The sequence below is a fragment of the Lepisosteus platostomus genome, chromosome 7 (assembly GCF_059453375.1).
Source record: "Lepisosteus platostomus isolate fLepPlt1 chromosome 7, fLepPlt1.hap1, whole genome shotgun sequence".
Lineage (NCBI taxonomy): Eukaryota > Metazoa > Chordata > Actinopteri > Semionotiformes > Lepisosteidae > Lepisosteus > Lepisosteus platostomus.
Genome location: NC_142617.1, coordinates 38,956,567 through 38,973,857, shown reverse-complemented (window position 1 = coordinate 38,973,857; position 17,291 = coordinate 38,956,567). Strand labels below are relative to the sequence as shown.

General features: G+C 42.0%; 1 protein-coding gene across 2 annotated transcripts in view; it reads left to right on the top strand.

The window, feature by feature from the left end:
• Positions 1–1,401: 1,401 nt before the first annotated feature.
• tbc1d22b (TBC1 domain family, member 22B) overlaps positions 1,402–17,291 on the top strand; it is a 129,944-nt gene continuing 114,054 nt past the window's right edge. The window contains exons 1-3 of one of the 2 annotated variants that reach the window (XM_088640186.1): positions 1,402–1,643; positions 8,796–8,852; positions 14,802–15,127. In XM_088640186.1, coding sequence (XP_088496312.1) covers positions 1,588–1,643; positions 8,796–8,852; positions 14,802–15,127 — 439 coding nt within the window. In that variant the 5' untranslated portion in view covers positions 1,402–1,587. The remainder of the gene's footprint in view (positions 1,644–8,795; positions 8,853–14,801; positions 15,128–17,291) is intronic. The other variant, XM_088640187.1, reaches the window with a different exon arrangement.

Sequence of the window (17,291 nt, the reverse complement as noted above, 5' to 3'; positions counted from 1 at the left end):
TGGTTTTATTGTTCCCTGGTTGGGCTACTAACACTGCAGACACATACCCACGCATGCCTTGCATTCTGAAGATTCAGGGTTTTCGTCTTCATTCCAAATGGGTGACTGAGAATGGTAGGGCTAAGGCTAAGCAATATCAATCTCCCTATCTCTGGGATGCCAGGCCATTATAGCCCTGGTGCCTGAAAAGAAATGCAGACATTAATTAGCTCCTGGGGAAGAGCCTTGTCTCAGCTGACTGTGGATAACAAAATCATCCAGTCATACAATGCCACACCACCTGACCCAGGAACATGGAGGTACGCACCCTTCAAATTTAAGCATATAAAGGAATCCCTGCTTTTGACTGACTACGTTAAGGACATCCAACTCAGTTCCTGGGGGGCCAAGTTTTTCTGGCTTGTGTTTCAAATCTAGCTTGTCTAATTATTTAATTAACAGTATAATTTTTAATACTGCTAAACAGGCAGGGATGTGTTTTAAAGGTCACACTTTTTAGTGAAGTTCATGTTTTAGGTAACTGTAAAAGATATAAAAGATTATATGCCAAATTAGGAGAATTTATTTAATTAGAAACTGAACTTGACACTCCTGCACTAGGGTTACTGATACATGGTCCAGTAGCAGAGGCTCAGCTCCTTCAGCCTGGTGTACGGGTTTCTGCAGCCCCGCACCGGGCAGAGGGGATCATCCTTCCTGAGAACCAGAAAACAAGCAGGACAGAGACTCCATACCATGTCTGAGGAATCTGTTGGGTGGGATGGTCAGGAAAATAACGAAGCCAGACATGGCTGCGAGGGGGATTTCCAGAATACCCAGGAAGAGGGTGATTTGATGGAGAACTGCAGGAGATAATCCTCACTCATGGTGGACATTACCCAGGAATCCAGTGCAGTGTTTGCCAATGATCTCTCTGGCTGGGAAGCATGCAAAAGTCCTGTAATCCCAGATTTAGAACCAAATTCTAGAAGGAATTGTAAAACCACAGGCCATTCTTGGATATGTGCAATAGTAAGAAATACAAAAATCTCTCTCTACATTTCATTTAATTTAGTATCAATATATTCAGTCCACTTGTAATGGTATAAATATTCAAATATTTTAGGAAAAAACTAAGTTGGTAGAACACTGTTCTTTTACGACTTTTAAACGAAGCTCAGTTACTTTCTATGTAAAGCTCAACAGGTTTAAAGGCAATAAAAATGAACGGTTCATAGGACAAAAGGAAAAATCACAATCCGACTCACAATCTGACGTCAGAACTCACCTGTTAAACTGACGGCACCTGTGGGGGAACGATACCGACGTCAATCCTCAGCAAACCCCTCCCTAGCCAGCGGAAACCACACCTATGATTGGTCCCCTCCTGACACCTGCCTCCACTTCCACCAATCAGGGGCCAGCTCTTTGCAACACTCCAAGATGGCGACTCCCAGTGCTGTATTTTCTGTTTTCTGCTAATATAAAATAATAACTCCAACAGTATTTTCACTTTGAGTTTTCAACAACTTTTCATTTTTTTTTATCAGCGCTCTTAAGAATTTGGATCAAGTGTTTGCTTGAAAAGAATCGGGGATTTCTCAGAGCATGACAACCGATAACAAAATCCAGTTTTGGAAGAGGAACACCAAGGTTCCGGGGAGGTAGGTTTCTCTGATACTGTGCATCACTGACATTGCTGGCCACAACACAAGGAAAACTCTGTCTGTAAAAAAAATAAACGTAATAGTTCTAGTAATAATAGAATGCATTTTAGCTTTTAGATTAAAGGTTAAGAGGAAACCACTTCGTGAACTTCACCTTTGGAACACCAGGTAAACATTGATAAATATCATCTTGCTCTGGCAATGAAATGTGATTATGTTTCAGCAAACCCACAAAACAATTGAAGTTATTTTTAAATAAAAGCATGAAAAAACAAAAACGTAACAATGAAAATTGTTATTACAGGTTTAATTCTGCCAAAGAACAGCTGTCTAGCATATGTCATGTTTTCATTTTTTGTAAACATAAAATACACCCGATATTTCTAATTTTTTTTTTGTTAATTATATAAAGAAATGTACTGGTAATAGGTTACTGAATTTATATTTTCAACTTATTTTATTGATATACGTGCAAATGCTTATCTGTTTTAACTGTTGCATACTAGGGGTTGCTGGTAAGGTTCAGTTTCGTTTCTATATGCAATTCATGTTTTACCACCAAGCAAAGCCACGCTGCGGTTAAACTAAGTTTTTCCGTTTGAAAAATATTCATATTTAATAATAGTAAACAGAAGTGCAGAGGGATTCTGAATAAAGTCATTTCTTCCTTTCACCATATACTGTATAGAACTCGTGTAGGAGCTGTTGTGTATTGTGCTGTAACTTCAAACGCTCATTGCTCAACAAAAATGAGCCCAGAGGCAGCAACGGATTTCAAAGAAGACTGACACTGACAAACATTTCAGACTTTTATTTGTGCTTTATGCTTCGATGCTTATAATTTGAGTTGCATATTTCACTTGCGTTTTTCTGGACTGGGATTGAACGTGAGCCTCTCATTAACTCTTCAAATTGAAGAACGTTAAAATTAAACTGAACTGTGTGGGAGAAGGGAAAGAGTGATTCACCTGGCGAGAGAAAAAATGAATTCTTTATGCACACCTGTGATACTTTGGACGTTTGCTGTAGTCAATGAAATAAAAATTCTGTATAACAAAAATGTAAGGATTTCTTTTGACCTGATTAGTTTGAATAACATAACTATTAAACAGAAAAACCTGTTATAGTCATGAAATAGTCGATTTGGACATTTTGCTTTCACTGTACTATATAAGAATAGAATACTGTTATGCTGTAGTGAATAAGGTAAAAGAAAAATGAAATTGCATTAGTATGCAATTGATCTGCAGGGTAATGTGCACAGCTGGGCCACTGCCCTCTGTCCAGTATTAGGTGCAACAGGATTTTACACCCTGATAGAAATCCACTCTTGTTTTACCAAAGAGTCTGCTGCGCAGGTTCTCTGCTTTCACAGTTTCCCCCAGTTTCCCTCCTGCGTTTATCTTTGGCAATTGTGTCTTCTGCCGAATACACACTTCCTGTGCTACGGTGGAGTTTGCTCTGCATAGGCCTTTTGCTGTCTGACGTGTCAGAAGCTGAAGAGGGGGCCAGCGGTTTAGATTCTGTGCTCTAGTATGTGGAGGCTGTGTGCTAGAGCTGTCAATGGTCCCATCAGGTCTTTCCTTTTTGAGTGGATGGAGCATCTATTACAGCCATGTTGCCTGTTATTTTTGTGGAGGCCTGGTTTCCAAGTGTACTTATTTTTTTAATGCCAATTTTTAGTTTTAAGTCACTACATTTACATTCTTAGCGTAAGCACAGTGAGGCACTACATTCACTGAAGCCCTGGCTCCGTTTAGGCCTTCTCAATTCTTTATCATTGTTTGCAAACACAGAGCCTCCCAGTGCATTCTGGCATGGCTTATCTTTCTGAAGTAGCTGTCAGTGATCAGAGTGTCAGAATACAGCCAGCTGGTCACGTTTGGGCCATCTATATCAGAGATGTGTGCGATACAGGAGCAGAAACATCTTTCTGCAGACAGGTGCAAGGCTGGCGCCCTGAAATATTCTTTCCTTTTGTGACCTTTCAGGAAATATCACACTTGGTCACCTGTTCCCTCTGCCTCCCACTGTGCAGTTCAATGCAAGGGCTGGAAATAACTGTCTTGTAGATATTTTATTTTTGCTTGTTTCATTAGCGGAATAGGAGCAACAATTATGTATATGTTTGTTTTTTTCCTGTGGGCAAATAGCCCATATTATTCATTTGCTATGGATTGGGAACTTTTCCATCACATTGGCCACAGCAAAAATAAGGAACCACATGTCCATTTATGCACTTACTCCAAATAAGTGGACAAGCGTGAAATATCCAGCGTCTGGTGTTGGCTTATGTACAAGAGTCTGCATCTTATAAAATCTGGTACAGTTCAAACTGCTGAGTGATGGGTTTTATTCCCATCTTGTTGCTTGAGAACTAGGATGAACTGCGGCTTGCTTTGTTTTGGCCTTTGTTATGAGGAAAAAAAGGTCATTGTGTCGGAATGTAATGTTTCTGTAATGGCCAAGAAGAGATGTGTATGGTGAGGAAGGACTGATGGGCAATATCTGGTTTGCAAAGAAAAGGACTAACCATTGCCTTTTTTTCCCCCGATCACAGTGTTCACGTTTTTTCTTTCTGAGGGGGAAAAAGTGCCTGGCTCATTTATTTGGAGATGATTCATCCCTGGTAAATCTGGAGATTTTAGGGAAGCTCAAGAATTGCACTTAAGCCAGTCTCCTCCTGTCTGGGAGGAGTCCAGAAAGACGTTATCTGAAGATTAAAACTGAAAAACGTTTTAGTAAGCATTAAAAGTTTGAACATTTGTGCCGCTTGAGCTGCCAGAGACGCATGATGTACACATTTCAAGTCTTCTAGTGCTATTGATCTGTGCTGCTGGGATGTCCCATAACACTGCTACCAAATGAGAGCAGTGCTCTTTTTGTTTCTCAGTCAGTTCTGATGTGGATCATATTTGCTTGGAGTTGTCTGGTGAAAAATGACTGAGCTACGGAATATCCAGGAGTGGTCTTTGATATCCCCTTGCAGCTTCAGACAGTTTTTCATTACAGGTGCTGATCCAGACTGCAGCGTCTAAGTGCAGAAGTGTCCCAGAAGAGAACCAGTCTGGTGAAGAGCTGAGAGACGTTTTCGCCGCTCTTTCATTCTGTGTTGATTCCCTTGGGCGATTGTCTCTTGTATCACTTTAGAAAAAAAGAATCTGCCACTTCCAATTATGCTGATTTTGTACATTACGCCTAATTTCTCATGCTTCTTTAATAGAAGTACATGTTTGCTTTTTTGTGCATTTATGCATATTGGTTTATTTGAGGAGGCATCTCTGCTCTGCAGCGTGGGGCAATCAAGATCAATGGAACTTTTAAATATTTTATCACTAGAGAGTTTTTTTCATTTGCTTTTGCTTATCCTTGTTAACAAACAGAGTTTGGATGTATGTACTTGTTTGTTTTTTGTCTGTGCTTTTGACAAGCTTGGCGGATGTTGGCGTTCCAGTGGGATATTTATGACTGTTAAAGGAAAGAGCCCCTCTGGTGTCTGTGGGAGGCAGGGCTTGAATGGAGTAAACTGAGCCCGTGACTCTGTGATCTTTGAATGCGAAGTGCAGCTGCAGCCTTGCAGCACAAATGAGAAACAGAGGAGGGACTGATGTGGTGTGATGTTCCATGCGGGGAGGAGAAAGCTATCAAGTCGCAGTCGTTTAGCTGGTGGGGGGAGAACAGGCACAATTTGTTCACAGCAGAGATGTGCCAGACTCCCTCAGTGTCTCGGGGAGATTAGGAGTAGTTTAAGCCTGCTTGTCTCCCGGGGGACTTTGTCGATAAGAGCATTGCGTAGTTATAAGACACACTGCCAGCTCTTGCAGAGTACCAGCCCATCAGAACTACTGTCTTAAAATCTTTGAGACAGGAAAAAAATGAACACTGCTTCTGACTGGTCAAAGCAACTAATACGGTATATTGATGAAAGAACAATGCATTAGCTAATCTTGGGAACTATTGCTCCTGAGATTATTAAATTCTATGAATACAGGGAAGTTGTATTGCATGCATTCCTTGCATGGTGATTTCTGGCCGGGTTTAGAATGACGATGACTGGGGAGCTTTATCACATAGACGTGAGGAATAGCAGTAAAAAATGTGCATTTAGCAGGCTACTCTGCACATCATGGGAAGGAAGGAAAGGCATGGATTTGCTTGGCAAATGAGGACTGGGATCGTTCACACCCATCCCCTTTTTTGTGTTCTATTTTACAGTTCTATTCAAATGTAGGAATGTTTTGAAATGGAAGTAGTCATTGCGTAACAGGTAGGCCTAATACAGAGAGGCGATGCAGAGACTCATGTCAGTTTTTAATCCTTCTAGTGAGTTTTAGTGTAGTTCTGTTCTGTCCGGAGCCTTAGACTCTGCAGCAGGGTGTTCTGGAGTCTTCAGAAGGGCCCTTATTGCCAGGGCAGGGTTAGTCTGATTGTCAGCCTCTGTCCCCTGCAGGTGCTCACAGCTGTGTTGCCCTGGGCAGCCGCACAGACCTGGCATGGGGATGAATGTGGCCATAGTGCTGGCAGAGGTACGATATAGCGGCAGCCAAGGAGATGGAAAACCGGAGTGAGAAGAATTTCACCTTCTGTTGTTGAATCAGGGCAGAAAAATAAAAATTCTTTCTGAAACTCACTTCTAAAAACTTTAAGTAGTTGTGTTTAAAGGACTTAAGACAGCCCCGCACGTTCACTTCTTCTCTCAGTTGGTTCAAAACTGGAGTTGAAAAACGTTTTCATTCTTAACAGTGTCTCCCCTTGAGCTATTAAAGTGTCTCCTGGGGTTTAACCTGCATCATCCACTTCCTCATTTCTGGAGACAGGGGACTCTGCAGGGCAATGTGTCCCTCAGTATTATCATTATTGTCCTCTCTCTTGGATAATGCCCTGTCTGAATGTATCACCTTTGTCTTCTGTCCCTGGAGTTTTCTACAGAAGCTGCTTTTGCCTGTATAGCCTCTCCACCGTCTCTTTCTGCTGAGTCTCAGCTCATCACTTATTAATACATGGCCTCTAATGTCTGCTTTTGATGAGTTACTTTAAGTAAAGTTTAATTAGAACAAAATATACTCTTAGTAGAATTCTTTCTAGTGTTTCTGTTAGAAGTGGGTTATAAAAATGCCGAGATTAGTGAAGGGGTTTGCTTTGAAAAGCCTGAGAATAATTAGACCCATGGCATAAATACAAAGGACTGTTTGTGATGTTTAATTTTACTTTTTGTATTCTCTAACATTTTTTCTTTTTTTTTCAAATGCAGAGTTGGCAAACATAAGTCTTGGAACATTATGTCCTTAATTTAACCCACTAGAGTTTAACTCTGCTTTCTTATGTGCAATGTTAGTTAATAAGCTATTTTAAAATATGAGGTGCTAATAGTTGAATTGTGCAGCATTGTTATTTATGAGGAAGTGTTTTTAAAACCAAGAGCTGGAGGCATGTCTTTATGCAAAGGGTTGCAGGAGTATGGAACAAGTTATCCACCCATCTATGTCAAAACTAATACCTTGGCTTTGTTCAAGAAACTACTAAACACAGAAGTATGGTCTCAAGTTGTTTTTGACCTTTCTTGTTGTTCAGATTTCTGAGGCACTAATATAGTTTGCAAAAGAGGAAGAGTGGGGAAAAACGGGGAGAGAGAAAATGAGAGAACACTAATGCTAATGTATGTTTGCATGCCTGGTTTATTATGGGAAGGAATGGGATAAGAACATACACTGTAGGTTTGAAAAAGAGCAGGAAAAGAGAATCAGTTCAGTTAATTCAGTTAAGTCTTAAGTAAACATGGAAAACAGCAAGAGGCTAAGCACACAGCCGAGGTGCACCTATATTGACGGTCAGTGTGGAAGAAGGCTTTCCATCGACCTTCATAGTCTGTGGACTGTCAGTCAGGAATCCTAGTCTGGATAAGGAGAACAGCCCCAAAAAAAGGTCATGTGTGTTTCTTGCTAAGGAGAGACTCCTCTAGAAATTGCACAGGTCCCCCCTTAAGGGGGCCCTTTTATCTGGAAGGGGTCCCGAAGGGGGACATGGGGACATGGAGGACCACGACTTTGATTTATCTGTGATCCTGCTAGGGGGCGACAGAAGGAGGAAGTGATGGGAAAAGAAAAGGGCAGAATCTGCCTATGAGGGCGAGAGCAGTTGCACAGTTCCTGTGGGCTGTGTGCTGTGGTTAGGGCAGATCTTTTGTATTTGAAAGTAATAGAGGTTAGTAGTGGCACTGATGCCATTTCTCCTGTAGGAATCCCTCACTATACAGTACTGCGCTCCGCAGCAGGAGCTTTCTGGAGCACTGTGCTGCTGGGCTTAGTTCACACAGACTCGTAAAAGGCAGGGCTTCAGGAGATGTCAGTGCTGCACATATGCTCATAGCCCACACATTATCCCTTCCATTTGGCAGAATTAAAAGGTTTACTGTGTCGTATGTTTTATAGATTACATGGATTTAACCTGCTCGCACAAATATAAGTTCATTTTCCCATGGGTTTTTATTACAGTAGGCTTTTTTTCAGGTTTTTATGCTTTGCTGCTATCAGAATGATTAGGGATAACATTATGTCAAAGGGTCATCGATAATCCCAGTCCCAGTCTGTCATCCTCAGTGGCAAGGGCATGAATTTAAACCATGAAGATATGCAGAAGACACTGAAGTGTTAGATAATTCTAAAGGTGAAGACTGTTATCACACCAGTGCTTAGTAGTGACTGCCATACAGAGCAGCACAGTCGCCTGCAGGTATGATGTGTTAATTAGTTATCAGCAATCAAGCGATCAGAATTAATCAAATGGCTTTCTCTTGTTTGAAGCACTAATGTTTTATGTTCTTACAAGGCAGGAGATTATATTTTAAGATCCATTTGCTGTTTTCCTTGCAGTTTTTAAGAGCTAGCCATCACACCTAGCAGCTTTTTTGTTTCTGGTTCTTGGTGTGTGGACCATGTGTGTTCGATGTGTGCATAAAAGATCTGTTTCATTCTGGTTTAATTGAGACCAATTATTTCTGTCCAGCCTAACAACAGCCCACAGTTACAATACCATCTGCTCTTGGACTGTTGAAGTTAAAGTGCAGTGTTGACCATGAATGTAAAATCGGGTAGTTTTTTTTTCCCATGTGCACAACTGTGCTCACTGCCTATTGCCTTGTTTCTCCTGCAGTATACAGCCTGTTTATGGAGCTCAGCACCCTCCTCTTGATCCAAGAATACATAAAACGTAAGTGTGCTATATCAGAGATGTGTATGATATGAATACATTTTGTTTGCATGTGCATCTGGTGATGTTCAGCCACTCGGGTGCATGGTTTCAAAATCCTCTTGGTGTTTTTTTCATTACAGTTTTATTTCAGTGAGTTTGCACCATGTTCATAGCATGCGGATGTCTCTTTTTCTGTTGTACAAGGAACCCCTTTCAGAATTATGCTTATGGTGAAACAGCTGTCCAAGGTTGCCAATGTTGAGTTTAGTTAACAGCCATGGTCTGCTTTTTTGCTTTTATTAGGGCTCATCTGCTAACTTTGAGAAGTGAAGTGGACATTTATACATGTCCTACAACTAACATCTTTTGGGCTATGATGACTTTTAAGAGCAAGAAGCTACTTCATGGGAATGAATCTTATTTAGACCCAGCCATCACTATATAGTTATTATTATGCTCTGTGTGTACAAGGTAATTATAGGATGAGTATGCAATAATATCTAGAAGACTCAAGCTTAAATCTCACGAGATTGTTAATCTGCATCTTTTTTAGGAGTATACTATTGTGTATAGCAGATTCAAGAATAAGAAGTCTTTTTAGAAAGGATGCAATTTCTCTTCATGGATTTAGTAGTGTTATTATTATTTTGCTGCATTGCATCAGGTGGTTTTTAATCTTGCAGAAAAGGGTCATTGGAGTTGAGACCTTAACAAAAAGAGTGCATGCTTGCTCAGTGCAGAAGCAGTACAGGACAGTAGGGAGGGGCACCATCTTGTGTCAGAACTGTCTCAGTTCAAAGTCTGATAAAGGATCTCTGTCCTCTGCAGCTGTGTGACAGCTTATCATCATGAACCTTCTATGTGCTGAGAAAGGTCAGAAAGATTCTCATTTCACTGGCGACAAATTTCCTCCCATGAAACTGTATGGTAATGAGGTTGCAACTATTTGCCTTTGAATTTAGATTCTAAGGCATTGAACATTGATCTGAATTTCAACAGAAGGGAAAATGCTAGCTGATGACAGGCTGGAGTTTTAGATAGTTTGAGAGGAAGTTGTGTGTGGGTGTCATATGGCTGAGCATGGCAGTCAGTTGTGCAGGGAACTGTGGGGATGTGGTCTTGGGTAAATGCAGACTGGACTGGAAAAACGGTTTTATTTATTTATCTGTACGCTGGCATTAAAATACAGTCAAACGCCAAGCGTTACAACTTTTCCCGAAAGTTACAAAGTGAAAGGTCAAAAATCTTTGTGATGTTCTTTTAATGTGCATAGCACTCTATCTTAATAAAATGAGAGTCTTTGAGATATCTGTGATGGGTAAACTATGACAAAACACCATTCATAATATGGAACAGACACAAACATAACAGTGGCTGGCAGTCTGACCTAGAGCGTCATGTAGGGCCAGATGCAGATGATCATGTACTCTACAAGACTTTTATATATCCTATGTGCAGGCAGGGATGCATTTTGCATCTTGAAACTTACGAAGTTACACTCAATTGTCTTGCCCCCATCGAAAAGCAGACCAGCGTGTGTTGTTTCCTGCGTAAACCTGCAATGCTCTCTGAGTCCGCAGGCTTCACTGAGATCGTAATGCCATTGAACAGGAGTTAATTGCGGTGATTATAAGGGCTGGAGCAAAAGTTGTGTGGAATCAATGGAGCATCACATTCTAAAGGCAGCAGAATGCAGTGAGGAGAGGGGTAATTGATTTCAGAACCTGCTCGGGGACAGGCTTTATCTCAGGGAATAGACGCAGGACAACGTGTGGCCAATGAAGATTAATTAGCTCCTGTTCTGCTAATGAGCACGTGTGGGATGTCTTCTGAAGAGTCATTTTGCAAGGTCCCTCCCAGTTTTAAGCGCCGTGCTCTAGAGTGAAGCACAGCTATGCGTGTGCAGAGCTGGACATAAATCAGGCCAGAGTTTTGGCCGAGTGTCTTCGCCAGCTCAGCTGTGCTGAAGGACGATGGGGCTCTGCACGTGTTCTTCTGTGAATGTACACCTGGCCTGCTCCTGGGCAGATTAAAAATGTATTTTTCTGATGCTTCACAATATCCCCAGCCCTCTTCATTAATAATTATTGGACTATAAGAAGAGTTACGACTGAGTGAAGGCAAATGGTAGCTTGCTCAGTAGTTAGTGGCTCATTGATCCAGGGAACTAATCTAGCGATTTCTTGGGGGAAAAAAAGCCAGGCTGGTGTTACATACTCTCACAACTCTTTGGTTCTTAAAAGGTGTTTTAAATGCACTTTCATGTAGTTGCTTGTGTCCTCTGGTTTGTATAATTATGGTAAATCCTTGCATTTCTCTAGCACTTTTCACCCAAAAAGATCCCAGAGCACTTTACATTCAGTGAACAGCTAGCAGGGTGACACGCTAGACAGCAGATCGCGTGGAGAAGTGAAAAATTCCTTCACCATTGTAACTGCACCCTTTCATCACTGTCAAGGGACTGAAAGGTCTGGCAGCCTGGGTGCTAAAGGGGTCTCTGCTTAACTTTCCTCTGCATAAAACAGGTGCCAAATGAGAATTTCATGTGCAAAAGGTGTACATGTTTTATTCACCTTGCTTGTAACCCTGTCTGGTTGGTTGATGAAAATGTTGTTTTTTTTCTTTGTTTTCTGTACACAAATAATAAACAGTTCTGCTCTGGAATGAAAGCCCTTTTGTTTTCAGATTACATACTGTACTTCATGGACAGATTGATTTTGGGGTTCTGCATGTGTATGTAGGGTATATACATGTTCTCGCACATGTAAAACGAAGGAAAGCTGAAACCATAGATACTGTTTTTCTTTTTGAAAAGAAAAGGTGGTTTCAGAGCTGAAGCAAACTGGGGGCATTGCTCCCCTGGACTCATTTTCTATTCTGTATTTAAAACTGTACATCTGATGTGCTCTAGGAATGAGAGCTGTCGGCTCCAAAAGGCATTTTGTCCTTAGCTGCTGAGCTGACCTATCACAGAGATGAAAAACCCTGCTGCAGATGTGATGCCTTCTTAGCCTTGATTTAATATCAGACCCCCCCAGAGGTGCTCCTTGGCTTAAGCACCCACAGGGATGAAACCGAGCTGAGCCAAGGCTGATTCATTTGTGCACTAACATGAAATTGCTGTGTACATCAACACGCAGTACATGCGCTTTGTCTAAAGTAAAAATAAATACGAGGTGAGCCATTAGGTGGCAGCACTGCACATTATTGAGCCAGAAGAAGAGCCAGATTTCAGGGTTGAGAGAGAGAAATAAGATCACTTTATTAGCCATATACAATTTCTTTCATTAGGATTTCATCTTTTCGCATACCCCAGCTTGCTTTTCATTAGGCACAGAGGCATAGACACACAGACAGGGAGAGAAGCTTGGGGTTAGAGCGCAGGGTCAGCCATTGGGGTTAAGGGCCTTACTCAGGGGCCCAACGGAGTAGGATTCCTCTGCCGGCCACAGGATTTGAACCTGTGCAACCTTCCAGCTACAGGCGCAGCTCCTTAGCCACAGAGCCACCGCTCCGCCCTTTTAAAAAAAAATTATAACATGATCAAGTCTTTGGTGAGGGGCTATTTGTTGGAGAATGGAAGCTTTCATGCACTCCAGGACAGTGAGCCACAAAATGAGACATTCAAAATGGCATGAAATTGGGCTGGAAGATGGTTGAAAATTTGTGTTTGAACGACTGAGGCTGTAAACAATATTTGTTTTCAAGCTTCAAGTACTCGGTCACCACCAGATTCAGACTGGTATTGCACTGGACACCTGCTCACATTGGGAATATACTAATATTAAAAGCAAAATAATGTACTTGAGTACTGAGAACAGTTGCCGTGGGAATTCTGAGCTGAGAGGGCAGTAGAGCAGTGTTGTAATTTAAGGGGGACACAAATAATTTTATGTTTATATGTTACCTTAATGTTGATGGAGTTAAACCAAAACGTAATTGACTGCCTTGATTAGAAAATCGAAGCCAATTAGTCTGCGATTAAGGACTTGTTGGGGGAAAAAAACCCAGAAGGGATGGGAGTTCCCCAGGATCAGGATTGGGAACCAAGGCCCAGGATACACTATTGGTGACGAAACAGTCAGTGGGCGTCTGAATTCTTCACTCAGTGGTGCAGAGCACTCGCAAAGCATTTTTAAATCCCAAATGAGGCTAATCACTTCATTTAGTGGGGCAATAAGTGTTTGAGAGGACTTTAAAGAACTTTCTGAACGTTGTCACTGATGTTTGTGCTTACCCGAAGGTTGAGCTGTGTTTTTTGAAAATGTGTTGTGTGATCTTTGATTCTCCTGGGAATTAATAAAAATGGCTGCGTTCATGAAAGCAGATGCATATCTCCTAGGAGGTATTTTCTTAGTGATGACAACAGTTCAGCTGGTTAAGCCTTCTGGAGGTGTTAGGTGACAGATTAAGGCTTCTTTACAGCTGAAACATTGTTTTTTCCCCACTTTTCAAAGTGGAATTAACCTTTAGGTGTTCTTCTCAGCTGAATTATTTCATAGGTAGCCTATTTCAAATGTGATTAGCACCGACAAACACAATATATTGTTGGTCTGGCGTCCCCCTGGATCCTTGTTTTGCCAGCTTTAAGTGTTTTCTGGTGATACTGTTGTAAATTAGCAGTGAAATTTGCCATTTGCTGGATTACTGGACATGCAGTAACTTCAAATGTCTTGACTGCCCATTTGTCTGTGTGGTTGTAAAAGATAATGGAATCATGTCAGGTGGTTTTAATTCTCTTTAAACTGTGCTTCAGTCTGATTACATTATGGGCATATGTGTGTACGGTATGTGTGTGCATGCATATATATGTGTTTCATTTTGTGTGTATTGCATTACCTATAGATCTTTTCCCTATGATATCCGTACCTGCCTTTAGTCTCTTGTTACCTGAAGATTGTTTGAAGCTTTGTACACAGGATGTGTTATGAGCTGGGCTGCTCTTGTTTTAACCCCTTTGATGTAACAGTGTGGAAGTAGATGCTTCTTTTCAATGTATTTATTATCATCGTTATCATAAAGCCTGAGCCATGCCAAGGTCTTTTCACATCCTGTTTTGATTCACTCCTGGTTGCCAAGAAAGTCTTGCTCATTCCAGTGCTGTTCCCCAATTCCGCTTGATGTGTTTTGGTAACGCGTGTTCTGCTATCCAATTCCGATTGGAGATGAAAAGCCACACCGACCAAACTCTGACTTCAAAACGAAGACATGCAGGGATGAGAGAGAGTGTTCATCAATGAAAGGTGCGCCACTGGACCTTGTATACAAGGAACTGTGTACTGGAAAATATGTTTTTGTACATCAAATTTAAGGAGTCCAGAATTAAGCAAACATATGAAATGACTACATTTTAATGTTAAGTCTACTGAAATGTTAGTACCACAGGAAATGGTATCAGTGTTTCTAAAACACAAAGTAGTTGTACCTGCTTCTGGAATTGGAATTCCCTTTTTTTCTCCATGCTAATGAGATCAATTACTTTCCTAACCATTCATTTTCTGGATTAACTGCTTCTTCCAGGGCTGTGGGGGAGCAGGGGCCTATCCTGGCAATGAATGCTTGTCCAGATACACCCTCATTCCTGATTCCTGACGGGATGCCAGTCCATTGCAGGGCACACACAGACACAGACACGCACACTCTCACCAGGGTCAGTAATCAGAGAAGCCCCACCAGTGTGTTTTTGGACTGTGAAAGGGAGGAAACTAGAGCTCCTGGAGGAAACCCACGTGAACAAACACACACACATGCAAACTCCGCACGTATAGTTCCCAGAATTGAACATAGAACCCCAGCACTGCGAGGGAGCGATGCTTACAGCTGCGACACTGTGCTGCCCCCAATTACTTTTCTTTTCTCCTTTTTTCATCTTCAGGTCATACCACAATCAGGCGTTGCTGTAAGTGGCTCCTTCACCCAGTGCTTTTTAATGGTTGCTGCATACCAGCTCTCTCTGTCTCCTCGCAGGTTTTTAAAAGATGGCCCCAGGACTAACGCACTGTCCATCAAATCCAAGAAGGCCTCCAGTTTTCATGAGTTTGCCCGGAGCACCAGCGACGCCTGGGACATCGGGGATGATGAGGATGATGACTTTTTAGGTGGCCCTACACTTCCTTCTCTCCCGCCCCCTCCCCCGCCCTCCGCCCACATCAGTTCCAAGGTAGCTGTGACGACGACCAATCCAGCCCCGCAGTTCCATGGCTGGGGGCGGGAGAAGCTGAAGACGGACTGTTACCAGAGCAATGGCAGAGTGGTGAAGTCACAGAGCGAGGCCCAGCTCAGCACAGCCACAGGTCAGAGGGAGAGGAGGGGGTTGAAAGTGAACTGTAGAGGAGAGGAAGGAGGCCAGGAAGGAGGGTGAAACACTGTTCCACCTTAAAAGATTCTGAACTAAAGAGAAACTCTGTAGAGCTAAACTGTGAAAAACTCAAAATACTCGGCTTAGTGATACTATATATCCTATCCTATATCATATCCTAATATATCCTTCTATATTTAAATTGAAAACCAAACCATGCTCATTTTTATTGTAATTCTACAGCGGTGTGATTTTTGTATTCTACAGATGTGTTCTCATCATTTGTTTGCTTCTTAATAACTTTAATTTAGCTTACAGAAGTTTTTTTATTCTTTTTAAGTGGCATGTTTATTTTCAGTTGTTCCCATAGCTGAGGAAGATAGACATTTACAGATAAATGGATATTAAGGATACGTAAATATTGTATCATTTGCATTGTAATTGGTGGATCATATTTAATTGACTAATTAGTTCTGCAAGGTTAAACGTTTCAGCAGTTCTATTTTAGAAATTAGCACTCCTAACAGGAAGCCTGTTTGTCACAGAACATGACTGGAGTTGTATTGCAGACAATTTAAAGCGGGCCAGTTGGGTTCTAGTTTCTCGTTGAGTATTTTTTTCCACTGTGGTCTTTAATTGGGGCCTCTCTCCTCCCGGGCTTGTTTCTCGGCTACACTACTGTGAATTGCCCTCGTCTCCCAGTGGCTATAATGTCAGGCTGAGCTCCCGTGTGAGATAGTGGCGAAACAGGTTAGACATATACATGATCAAACAGGACTGTGCAGTAACTCCCTGGTGTGTGTGGAGCACAGTGTGCTCTAATGAGTGAGCTTGGGGAAGAAAAAAGAAAAAAAAAACACTCTAGCTCTCCACTTCCTTTATCTCCGAGTGACCCTGCTTTTTATCTCGGTGGAATACAGCACATCAACATAGTGCCTGACCGTGCTGCACAGCTCAGTCCACTGGGTTTCGGCCATCAAATTGCTGCCAGCTTCGCACAGTGATTTGACAGGTGATCTCTCATGAAAAGAACAATTAAAAGGAGAAAAAAATATGCTGTGAAATCCCAAACCTTAGTGTAGCTTTTTATGGGTCTTTGGGTTGATTTCAGGTTGATTTTTTTTTTTGTGCTTCCCCTTGGAATGAATGCCTGTGCTTGTGCTTAAACCACAGTCCCTCAGCCCAGATAGCACTATTGTTTTTTTCTGCAGCTTGGCCCAGGAGAGGGGGTGGTGTTGTTGAATAGATACCCTCCAATGTCTGAGAAGAAACTTTAGAGAGAGAGGGGGTGAGGAAAAGGGTGCTTTTTCTTGGTAGAGCTTGGCATTAAGATGTAGAATTTTGTTGTGTGTCTTATGGGCACACTTTCCCACGTGTGTAGATATGTCGGCATGTCCTGCAAGGGAGAAATTGGCCTTCTTGAAAACAGGGAAGAAGAAAATCACCAATGAATCCCACTGTCTGGCTTTTAATGAAGCCAAATCACTGGAGGGGAATATCACTTCCTTCTTATTGAGTACCGCTGCTGTGAGTGCCTTACTTAGAAATTGATAGCTGGACTGTGTTTATGTTGTGGGCTGCAGTAATATTATTTTACTTGGCGAGGCTCTACCAGTGAGTGGGACTGGGAGGTCTGGAGGGTTGTGCCACATGCTGTGTTGTGCCACAAGGGGCAGGTGTGTCTTTGCCACAGGGTGGTGCTGATCTCTGCGTTGGTGAGGGCCACACAGGCAATGGTGCCAGCAGTGGAGTTCCCAGAACCCACCAGACATGTGTCACGTTGACCAGAGTCGAAGCTGCAAGCTCCTGCTCCCCAGGGGGTCAGCCCTAAGTTTAATTTGATTAGTGTTTTTTTTAATAGCATGTGTTTAGCTAACAAGTTTATTCCTTGTTTATTTACTCATGTTGTTTTTTTTATTTAATCTGTGAGAGACCGCTGTCTCCCCCCCCCACACACAAACTCTTTAAAATGATTGCGTTCAGCAATATGTCACTGAGGCCACAGTAGGGATTGATTTTTTTTGGGGGGTGGTGAATTTCGATACATTCTCAATTCTCTGATGCTTCTTGGAGATGAAGGAAGGCCTGGGTTTTTTATTACAGGTAGCCCTCATCTGTGCTCTGTGGACAGAGGGATGAATGATTAGGGTCCAATGCTA